Raw genomic sequence first — 10,845 nt, forward strand, 5'->3', positions numbered from 1 at the left:
AACGCGGTAGTTATATGGGATGTAGTGTCAATTGATGTAAACATTACTCTTAGTTTCTAGCCACGAAACCGGATTGACACGGGAGAGGAAAAACCCGATCTCACCGCGCGTGATATTAAACTTCTCATATTTGTAACATCACGACACTTGGGTGTACTTCCTGGAAGTTTTTTGATCGGAGGATTCTAAGTACCTGGCGAGATGAATGAAAATGCTACTGTTTTGGGGCCGGATCAAACTACCATAATGACTTGAAAGGCAAAGATCATTCATAGATTTATTCAGTGGTGTGGCCATGAAAAGACATGCATGTGAACAATATGAGTGTGTCCAAAAAAATCCGAGGCCCTCATCGTAAACACGCACAAAAACTTCTCAATTCTTTTGAAATTATTTAACTTGTTTTCTCAATGTTGATATTATGAAATTTTCCGCGTATGATGCTGCACTACTACTCGGTCAGTCATGTGGTTCATATCTGAGGTCTATGGCCTGTAGCACAAATCCATATCACCGAATGACCGACAACAAAAATCGCAAGTTTCTTCCCTGAACTAGTCCGATGGAAAGGAAGAGACAGACCTAGTTTTTTTTTTGTGTGCAAAAGGTTGTAGAATAAGTTTCCCAAAGACTTTACAAGAGTTATTTCACCACAATTAACAATAGACGATGCCCTGAATAAACAAGTTCAAAAGTTCTTCATAATTTTCACCAAAAGTTTATGTAAAAAATCAAACGCTTGGTCTTGCTTGTTTGTAAAATAATCTATATATTGGCCGGAAAAGTGCTGTACTTCTCATGCGTACAGAACAGACAAAGCGTTTACTGTGTATATAGTCAAAACATATGCACAGGCCGTGCAATCAAATCTGATCCGCAAATAAATATTTAAATGAAATAGTTTTTTCAATAGAAAAGTTAAGCTAAAATAGTGCATAGTTAAAGGGCTCGCGAAGTCAATCAGTCTTCTGGTGCCGGTGTTCCCTCTTCTCCATGGGCGATACGCGGAGAGGCACGACCCGATTTGGCCATGGCTGGTGCTGGACATGCACGGGAGATGAATACCTATCACACAAAACAAACAAAAATAAAAGATGCTCACCCGATCAGAAATCCATCGACCGAATTCACAAGTAAAATTCCAAGATTGAACCAAGAGACACTTGCACCAAGTGCTTGGATGTATCTAACTCGCACATAAACAAAAAGAAGAAGGCGGGTGGTTGGATCTCACCCTGCGCTCTTGCTTGGGAGAGGATGGTGTTGCCCCAGAGCGATGGATTCGGCAGATTTAGCATCTTCTCCTCTGGCCGTGGCAGCTCGTTCTGCTCCCAAACGCGGTTTCTCCTCTTCTCCCAAGCGAGAAGGAGGGAAATCTAGATCTGGTCGAACCCGAGCTTCTGAACAAGCGAGTCCTTGGCCCAGCCTGGCGTGTAGGTTGGCCTAAGTCCTTGCTGCCAATACACGGAGGAGCTCGTCGACGGCCATTTTGTGGAGGAGTACAGGGACGCCGGCGGCTGAGAGCAATCCAAGAGGGGAGGAAGACAGAGGACAAACGACAGAGAGGGAATGGAAGCAGGGTGATGGGGTGGGGTCTAGGTGGGGGGAAAGCAGATACGACGGGACTGTATTGGCACCGTATACTCAGCTGTGAATTGAGAATTTGGAGTTTCGGGCGTGGGGCTAGGTGGGCCAGTGGCTCGGATCCACACGAGGGCTGCACGGCTGTGATACGAGCTGTGTATGGAACGCGAATGGAAAAGCCTTTTCCGCATTTCATACACATGCTCAGCTGGGTGCTCCAAGGATTGCCGGTTTTTTCCCCGCAAAAAAAAAAAGGATTGCCATTTTTTTCTGAACTGGAACATTCATTCCATAACTTAACCACGCACAGCAGATTCATGGGTGCTCCAGGATTGCCATTTACCACTGGATCATGAGCTTCTTTATACCAATATTCCAACTCTAGCCGGCAAAACCGAACCAAGATAGAGTTCATTTCGCCAGCCATGGACAGGGACATGATACGTTGTATAATTGTAAGTAGGTCCAGATAACATAGCTGCCAATTTTATTCCTTGAATACATTTTGCCCCAGAGGTCGAGACAAGTAGTACAAACAAACAAACAAAATACTGACTTGCAGCAGGATAAAGCAACAAATTTATGCTGAAACTGAGCCGACGCTGGGATATTCAGCATATGGCCAAACCTGGGTAGCGACAAACTGATTGGCCGGTTTAAAACTTTCGATCACGACGCAGCTGACGGAGTTGACGCGGAATTAATTAAGCGGCGGAGGGCGGCACGTACGGGGTGGGCACGAGCACGAGCGGCGTCTTGCGGTGGAAGGTGAGCCCGCCGGCCTCCTCCATGCACAGGTCCTCCGCCTTGGTCCCCTCCGGCAGCGCCCAGTCGAAGCCGCACAGCAGGTTGGCCAGCGCGAACTCCACGTTCATCAGCGCCATCGCCATGCCCGGGCAGATCCGCCGCCCGGCGCCGAACGGCACCAGCTCGAAGTGCGCGCCGTGGAGGTCCACCTCGCCGTGCCTCGCTCCGGCCTCGAACCTGTCCGGGTTGAACTCGTCGGCGTCCTCGCCCCAGCTCGCCGGGTCCCTCCCGAGGGCCCACGCGTTGACGGCGACCCTCGTCCCCGCCGGCACGTCGTAGCCGCCGATCCTGACGTGCCGCATCGTCTCGCGCGGCAGCAGCAGCGTCGCCGGCGGGTACAGCCTCAGCGTCTCCTTGAGGACCATCTTGAGGTAGTTGAGCTTGGGCAGGTCGTCCGGCTGCACCCGGGCGCGCTGCTCGCCCACCGCCGCCCTGATCTCCTCCTGCGCCTTCTTCATCACCCGCGGGTTCCGGATCAGCTCCGACATGGCCCACAGGATCGTCACCGAGCTCGTGTCGATGCCACCCACGAAAGTGTCCTAACCGAATTTCAGTGATTATTAGAGTATATATGAGAGCAGACAATTAAGTGCGGCCGGCCGGCGAGGCGATCAGTGTCAATCAGTAGAGATTTTGTATTGGAATCGGGAGTCAGGACAGGAGGAGATACCATGATGATGGCCTTGACGTGGTCCTTGGTGAAGCCACGGTGCTCCTGCTTCCAGAGGTCGATGAGGACGTCGACGAGGTCGCCGCCGTTCTCCGGCTTGGGCCTCGCGGGGTCCAGGTGCTGCTCGATGACCGTCTCGAAGAAGTCGTCGAGGCTGCTGAAGAGCCGGTCACGGCGCGCGACGAGGCCGGTGAGGCGGTCGACGAGGCGGCCGGCGGCGTTGGGGAAGAAGTCCTCGGCGGAGAAGGTGGCGAGCATGTCCATGGCCTCGTCGAGCACGTGCTGGAAGTGCTTCTTGCGCGCCAGCATGTCCGCGCCGTAGACGTTCCCGAGCGCCACGGTGCCGATGATGCCGTCGGTGAAGGCGAAGATGTGCTCGCCGAGCGCCACCGGCTCGTCTGGGGCGAGGGCGGCCATGAGCTTGTCCACCTGCTCCTGGCGCGCGCCCCAGGCGGCCTTGACGCGGCGCATGCTGAGGAGCTCCACGATGAAGATCTTGCGCATCTCGCGCCAGTGCTCGCCGTAGGGAGCGAACGCCATGTTCTTGAACCCGTAGGAGAGCCGCTTCGGGCCGGGGCACGCCGGCCGGCTGCAGCAGTCGGCGTCGTGCTCCTTGAGCACCTCACGCGCCGCCGACGCCGACGACACCACCAGCATGTGCGTGGCGCCCAGGCGCAGCAGCATCACGGGACCGTGCCGCCGCGCCAGCTCCCGCAGGCTCCGGTGCGGGAGCGAGCCCAGCTGGTGCAGGTTGCCTAGCACCGGCAGCCGCGCCGGTCCCGGCGGCAGCTTGAACCCTTTCCTGCGCCTCACTATCAGAACCAGGACAGGCAGCAGGAGGCCGAGGCCGAGGAGGAGCTGCCGCCATTGTTGGGGCAGCTGGACCTGTGGGAGGAGCTGCCAGTGGATCTGGGGGATCGGCATTTTGTTTTTCTTGGAGGTCTAGCCTTGTCCTCGCATGTGAGGATCGATGTGTTAGCGCTGCCCGTGACAAGGGAAGTTTTAAAGCCAGCGGAGTGCCCCGAGTATGGTTGACTTGACCTCGCTGGTCTATCTCTAAGCTAGGGAACCTTTTCGAAACTCAATTTTTCAAATAGCCTTTTTTAGGCGGTTCCAAATAAGTCATCAATTTATAAGTCGAAAAGTGGAAAAAGTGACTTATTTTGCCAAACAGACCCAACTTATAAGTCATAAGTTGCTCCACCCCAACTTAAAACTTATAAGTCACCCCTTTTTGCGTGGGTCCCATCACCTTTACATGAAAAAACAAGGTGGGAAGATGTGGTCAGGTGACTTATAAGTCAGGTGACAACCAAACAGGCGTGACTTATAAGTCACCTGACTTATAAGTCAGGTGACTTATTGGAACCAAACAGGCCCTTAGCTTCTTCAACTCTATATTACCCGCAAACAAACAAAAAAACCTCTATACAATCCACATTATTAAGTCCTTATTTTGTACAATATACTTTTCCTTTGACGCATATTTATATGTTTTACTTTTCTTTATTATAAGTTAATCACCATGAATAATGAGTAGTCTATAATTGCCGCAAAAAAATGAGTAGTCTATGATACTTATATTTTATGATTCTTTTCTCAATGCATATTGTTAGTTCTCTCTGGCCATTCCCACAAATAAAGAAGTTCTCTCTTGCCATTGTTATTGTTCGTAACTTAATTTTTGAAAAGTGCAAATATACTTTTTGGTGGAACCGGGCAAGCATGGACCAAAATGACAAAAAAAAATGTAATCAAACATATACCATAGATTTTCAAAAGTCAAACTTTAACCAAGTTTATAAAGAAAATTATTTATATCTACAATACCAAGTATATAAAATATGAAACTACATCTTATGATTTATGTTTTGCATTCTAGATGTAAATATTTTTCTCCCCAAACTTGGTCAAAGTTTGTGAGGTTTGACTTCTAAAATCTATATGCACTACATTATGGAATGGAGGGAGTACTATATATTTAGTGTGACTCATTGGTCTCCCATTTGCATGTCTACATACTCCCTCCCTCTAAAATTACTTGTTGCGGAAATTGATGTATCTAGACGTATTTTAGTTCTAGATACATCCATTTTTATCCAATTCAGGGACAAGTAATTCCGGACGGAGGGAGTACATGATTGGCACCATGTGAATTTAGCTCCATTAAAAAAGAACTACAACTTTCAATCCGTGCATAGGAATTATGATCCGTTTTCACTTTGTTCTTGCGACGGTCAAATTTCGAACTACATCTCATTTGTACATGTTTCGACGAGGTTTATTGCTACAGAAAGAACCTCCTTTGTCGGTGGCAAACATGACGCAAGTTAGTCTGATATTTTTGTTAAGTTGGCTACCATAATGGCTAACCTTTATCATAAGTTAACACCATGAATAATGAGTTGTCTAATATTATTCTAGGTTTCCTACAATAGGCAACTTTGTTTCAAGATAGGCAATTAACAACAATGATAGATATCTTTTCATAGTACTTTAGTTAACTAATTAGGAATGTTGGGCAGTTGAGACCATCACCGGTAAACAAGTTCATAGTAGGATATGGAGTTTGTGAGCTCAAGCTCGCATGAGCTCGAGTGAACAATAATTCCAACAAAATAGTAAAAAAAATCAGTAAATATGTTTTTTTGGTAAGAAACATTGATATTTCTTTCCACGGCGTGCAAATTTTCGCGATGAAATAATATCCGCGGAGGCGCTCTTTTAAGCGCACGAAGGGAGGGTGCTTGAGCTCACCAACCCCTCTGAGTGCCCTTGCCCTTTTATATACCTAGCTAAAAAAATCACCATCATATGATTCAAATATTTTCACGAGGCAGATACACCTGCCATTGTTGATCTTCATCCCGAAGGGCTGCCACTAGTAGAAGATTAGGTGATCTCCAATGCCTTCACAACTTATTGGTTGCAAATCCACAACATTGGATGCTTTATAAGGACTCCAAATGTATAGAGGTATCCAAACTCCAAGAGTAACTCACATGATGGAAACTCGGCGAGGGAGTTATTCTTGGCTTCAAAGTTTAGTCGGATAGATCGTTGGTATGGTTAGCTCTTAAATCCCTCTTCTCCCTCACAAAAGGTTCGAAGTTTGAGGTAGGGAAGAGTGAAGAGCTCTCAAGCGATGGCTGTAACTTTGCAATCCAATCCATTCTTACATTTGAGGGGCTTGAAGGATTAAAATCCTCTTCAGATGCTTGGGTTCAAACACAAGAGCCGTGCTACAACGCTTGGATCCCAAAATACAATACTCGTGCAAGAGATACTTCGGGGATTCTAAGGCTACAAAAAAACATTCGACTTAAACTTGAGTTTTATGCAAGTATAGAAGGGACATGACAATCTTTGATGGATGAGTATTAGTGTCAACTGAGAACTAGTTATTTCAAATCAACCGAGCTTTGTATGAATGCAACTCTACTATAGATAAAGCTGATATGAGATCATGTTGTGATCAACCTCTCGACCTCATTATTTGCAAAATTAGTTATTCCAAACATATATGAGATGGTGGTGCCAGGGTAGAGGTTCGCTCGTAGGTGCAACTCGGCATGTAGCACCAACGACTTGGGTAGGAAGACGTCGTGGTTCGACTCACTGAGATCGATTGCTGCTAAGCCTGTTGGCTTGCTCCAGGTGAACCCCTGTATGAGCTTGGCGAAGAGCATCATGCACATAGCAGTCCCAAGTGATGCAACTACACACCCATGACGGCCGGTGCTAAAGGAGATGAACCTTAGCTCGTTCTCCGTTAGTACCACACCACCATCACTGTCAGCGGCCATATTGATGTGCCGCTCTGGCTTGAAGCGAAGCGGCTCATCCCAAACTATTGGGTTTCGACCGAGCCCTGTGCAGCTAAGGATAGCATGGCTTCCCCTGGGTCGATTTCTGGCTTTTCGCTTCCCGCGGGATGCGAACATGTTTAAATTGCCCCTAAAGAATATCAAAGATATGATTAAAGAAGCAATGGCTAAAGAGGGCAGGTGGTAGCCAGCGAAGGTGGTGTCAGAGAGCGCGACATGTGGGACATTGAAGGGTGCCATGGGGTGCAGCCGGAACTACTCACGGACACATGCCTTTGCGAAGATGAGCGGTGGGATGTCCGACTCGTGCACCAGCCGCTTTCGGCCCACCACACGGTCCATCTCTTCCACCGTCTTTCCCATCACCTCTGGTGCATTCGCCATCTCTGCTAGGGCCCACTCGGTGGCATTCGACGGGTAGTCCACCGCGGCAACTGTTATGGCCTGCACAGCACCACCATACATTGCAGTACGCATGCAACACGTTAGTTAGTGAGAGATATTTTTCTGTTGTTGCATCTTATAGGATGCTTGGGAATGTTTGACGTGACGTGCATGCATAATATCATCAACATTATGTTGTTAAAAAAGCTGAATGGTTTAGTAATAGTAGCTGACGTCACAAACTCACAAGTAGGTATTATCAACATTATGTAGTTAAAAAAACTTAATGGTTTTGCCTAGTCTAAGTCTATAAGGGCATTTTTATCCCTTAGTTGGTTTTGGTGATTGATGACAATGCTTTTGCGGACTAATCATGTGCATCGAATATTTCAGATATATTGACTAGGCACAAGATGATTTGGTTTCCCTCGAAGGCTATGGAAGACGGCGTTTCTCTTCGTTTCTTTTCGGTGGTATTGAGTCATACGGAAGCCGTACTATTAAGAGGGGGTCCGCGTTGGAAAGGTTGGGTGGATTCATCACGTACACATCTTCCTTTGCACCTCCTTTCCTCTAGCCTTTGGAGTATCCTATGTTTTCCTTGTCTATGCAAATATTGCTCTTGCTTGCTGAACTAGGGCGTGCGGTAGTACTGCTCCATAGAGCGATAGTACCGCAGGACCTTGCGGTAGTACCGCCCGCTGGTGCGGTAGTACCGCAAGGGCCCACGGTAGTACCGCTTCTATTAAGCGGTAGTACCGTGGTATCTGACTTAGTTCCGCAAGTACGCGGCAGTAAGGGGCGGATGTAATTTTTTACATCCGCGCCTTGCGCGGTAGTACCGCTGCTGGCTTACGGTACTACAGCGTTGGGTTTTTGCATCGACTCCAACTCTGCGGAAGTAGCCACGGATGTAATTTTTTATATCCGTGCCTTCCCATCTCTGGACAGCCTCTGCCTTGCGGTAGTACCGCAAGGGGGAGCGGTAGTACCGCGCCAGCAGTACTACCGCCCTCTGCTTTAGTGCATTTTAGGCTGTCCTGGTCTCTGCTGCGTGGGTGGTAGTACCGCGGGGCCCTGCGGTAGTACCGCGTGCCCCTACGGTAGTACCGTGCCTCAGGTACGGTAGTACCGCGTTGCGCAGGCTGAGTTGGTGGATAACGGTTGGATTTGTTCCTCCACTATATAAGGGGTGTCTTCCTCCTCTAGTTGACTATCTCTTCCACCTCCAAACTCCATTGTTGCTCCAAGGTCCATTTTCGCCTGATCTCCTTCCCTAGCCAATCAAACTTGTTGATTCTCTAGGGATTGGTTGAGAAGGCCCCGATCTACACTTCCACCAAGAGAAATTTGAATCCCCCCACTAATCCCTTGTGGATCTTGTTATTCTTGGGTGTTTGAGCATCCTAGACGGTTGAGGTCACTGCGGAGCCATGGTCCATTGTGGTGAAGCTTCGTGGTATCGTTGGGAGCCTCCAATTATGTTGTGGAGATTGCCCCAACCTTGTTTGTAAAGGTTTGGTCGCCGCCTCCAAGGGCACCAATAGTGGAATCGGGGCATCTCGCATTGTGTGAGGGCGTGAGGAGAATACGGTGGTCCTAGTGGCTTCTTGGGGAGCATTGTGCCTCCACACCGCTCCAACGGAGACGTACTTCCTCTCAAAGGGAAGGAACTTCGGTAACACATCGTCGTCTTCACCGGCTCCACTCTTGGTTATCTCGTGCCTTTTACTTGTGCAAGCTTATTTGTGCTTTATCTCTTGCTTGCGTGTGTGCTTATTGTTGTTGCATCATATAGGTTGCTCACCTAGTTGCATATCTAGACAACCTACTTTGATGCAAAGTTTAAATTGGTAAAGAAAAACTAAAAATTGTTAGTTGCCTATTCACCCCGCCCTCTAGTCAACTATATCGATCCTTTCAATTGGTATCAGAGCCTCGTCTCTTTATTAAGGACTTTACCGTCGAAAGAGTATGGTTGACGTCGTAGACGGTGTGGAGGAGCACTCCGGTGTGAATCCGGTCTCTTCTACGGGAGATTGGGGAATCGCGGTCTCTCGTGAGGAATTCAATGTGGCGTTGGACACATTGAAAACCTCCATGACGACCGAGGTCGAAAGCATGTTTAATAAATTCTTAGAAGGGCTTAAACTTTCCACCGCACCGTAAAGTGGGTGATCCCGCTAACAAGGTGATGGATGCTACCTCCGACAAGGGGGAAGCTACTAGCGAGAAAGCTCCTTCTTCTAGTGGTAAAAATGGCACCGGCATCTTTGCCCATGTGGAACCTCCACTTGTCTATGGTGGACCGCTTCCTTCCACTCATTTGAATCATGCCAGACCGGCCCCTAAGATTAAGAAGAATGTAGAATTTGATTCTTGGGTCTATCGTTTTAAGCGTCATTTAAATCATGTGAACACTAACCTTTGGAGAATCATTGAAGAAGGTTTCTATCTGCATGACCGAAGGAACCTCACTCCTAGAGAAGCTGTGGATGATCAATTCAATGAGAATGCTCTCTTCATCATCCAGGAAGCAATCCCACCCGAAGATCTTCCTCATCTCCGGCCCTACACCGTGGCCAAAGATGCTTGGCACCAAGTGGTTTCCCTCTATGGGGGAAGCGCAAGCATTCAACGCTCCAACTATGAAGTGGTGCAAGATGAGGCTGATGAGTTTGCAATGAAAGAACATGAAGAACCTCGTGAGCTTTATCGGAGAGTAACTAAACTCGCGGTCTCTCTTCGAGATCATGGAAGTAAGGACACGGATGACAATTGGATCAAGCGCAAATTCCTCAAGGCAATGATGCCCTACTACGAAGCCATGTCCTCCGTCATTCGTCAAAGGCCGAACTTCCACACCTTGTCCTCAAGTGAAGTGTTGGATGAGTTCGTTGCTATGAGCATCTTGGACAAGACCGCCGACAATGCGGTTCTTCGCTCTCAAAGAGTAAAGAAGCCCAACCTTGCTCTAAAGGCCAAGGTTAGTATGGAGGAAGAGGATGAAGAGGAAGAAGAGGAGAGCAACCTCGAAGATACGAAGTATGCCTATCATGAACACATGGCGCTTGCTTCAAGGCAATTTTGGAGAAAAAAGAACTCAAGGCCCAACTTCAACAAGAACAATTCAAGTGGCGCAAAGGGCAAGCAACGAGTGAGGACTTGCTTCAATTGTGACAATGTGAGCCACTTTGTTGCGGAGTGCCCTTATGAGAAGAGGGAAGACAATGGTGGCAAGCTCATCCGAAAGGACAAGGCCAAGTCATTCCCCAACAAGAGCAACTTCACCAAGAAGACTCCTCCCAAGGCATTGCTGGTACAAGAAGAGTACAATGAGAATGATGACGATGAGGAAGATGGTGAGTCGGTTGCCATGGCCTCCGTTGCCATTGCGACGACTCCACGGCTGTCTCTCTTTGACTCACCCAATGAGAACATCACCGCCAAGTGCCTCATGGCTAAAGCCACCAACAAGGTAACCCCCAACATCAAAACTACCATCATTAATCATCCTTCTTCGGATAGCATTGATGAACATGAGGGGACGAATGTGGAGGAGAATGAGTTTGA

General features: G+C 48.2%; 1 protein-coding gene, 1 long non-coding RNA gene and 1 pseudogene across 2 annotated transcripts; all 3 read right to left on the minus strand.

The window, feature by feature from the left end:
* Positions 1–821: 821 nt before the first annotated feature.
* LOC120969355 (uncharacterized) lies at positions 822–1,577 on the minus strand. Its single transcript, XR_005763491.3, has 2 exons — positions 1,235–1,577; positions 822–1,065 (listed from the first exon to the last, which is right to left on the minus strand). It is a non-coding gene; the product is annotated as an uncharacterized lncRNA (long non-coding RNA).
* Positions 1,578–2,048: 471 nt separating this feature from the next.
* LOC109784191 (4-hydroxyphenylacetaldehyde oxime monooxygenase) lies at positions 2,049–4,183 on the minus strand. Its single transcript, XM_020342790.4, has 2 exons — positions 3,062–4,183; positions 2,049–2,930 (listed from the first exon to the last, which is right to left on the minus strand). Exons 1-2 carry the CDS (start codon positions 3,983–3,985, stop codon positions 2,289–2,291), a joined length of 1,566 nt encoding a protein of 521 aa, XP_020198379.1. The 5' UTR covers positions 3,986–4,183; the 3' UTR covers positions 2,049–2,288.
* A 2,342-nt stretch (positions 4,184–6,525) lies between these two features.
* Positions 6,526–7,353, minus strand: LOC120968782 (tyrosine N-monooxygenase-like; annotated as a pseudogene).
* Between the last annotated feature and the right edge of the window lie 3,492 nt (positions 7,354–10,845).

The sequence above is a fragment of the Aegilops tauschii genome, chromosome 7 (genome assembly GCF_002575655.3).
Source record: "Aegilops tauschii subsp. strangulata cultivar AL8/78 chromosome 7, Aet v6.0, whole genome shotgun sequence".
Taxonomy (NCBI): domain Eukaryota; kingdom Viridiplantae; phylum Streptophyta; class Magnoliopsida; order Poales; family Poaceae; genus Aegilops; species Aegilops tauschii.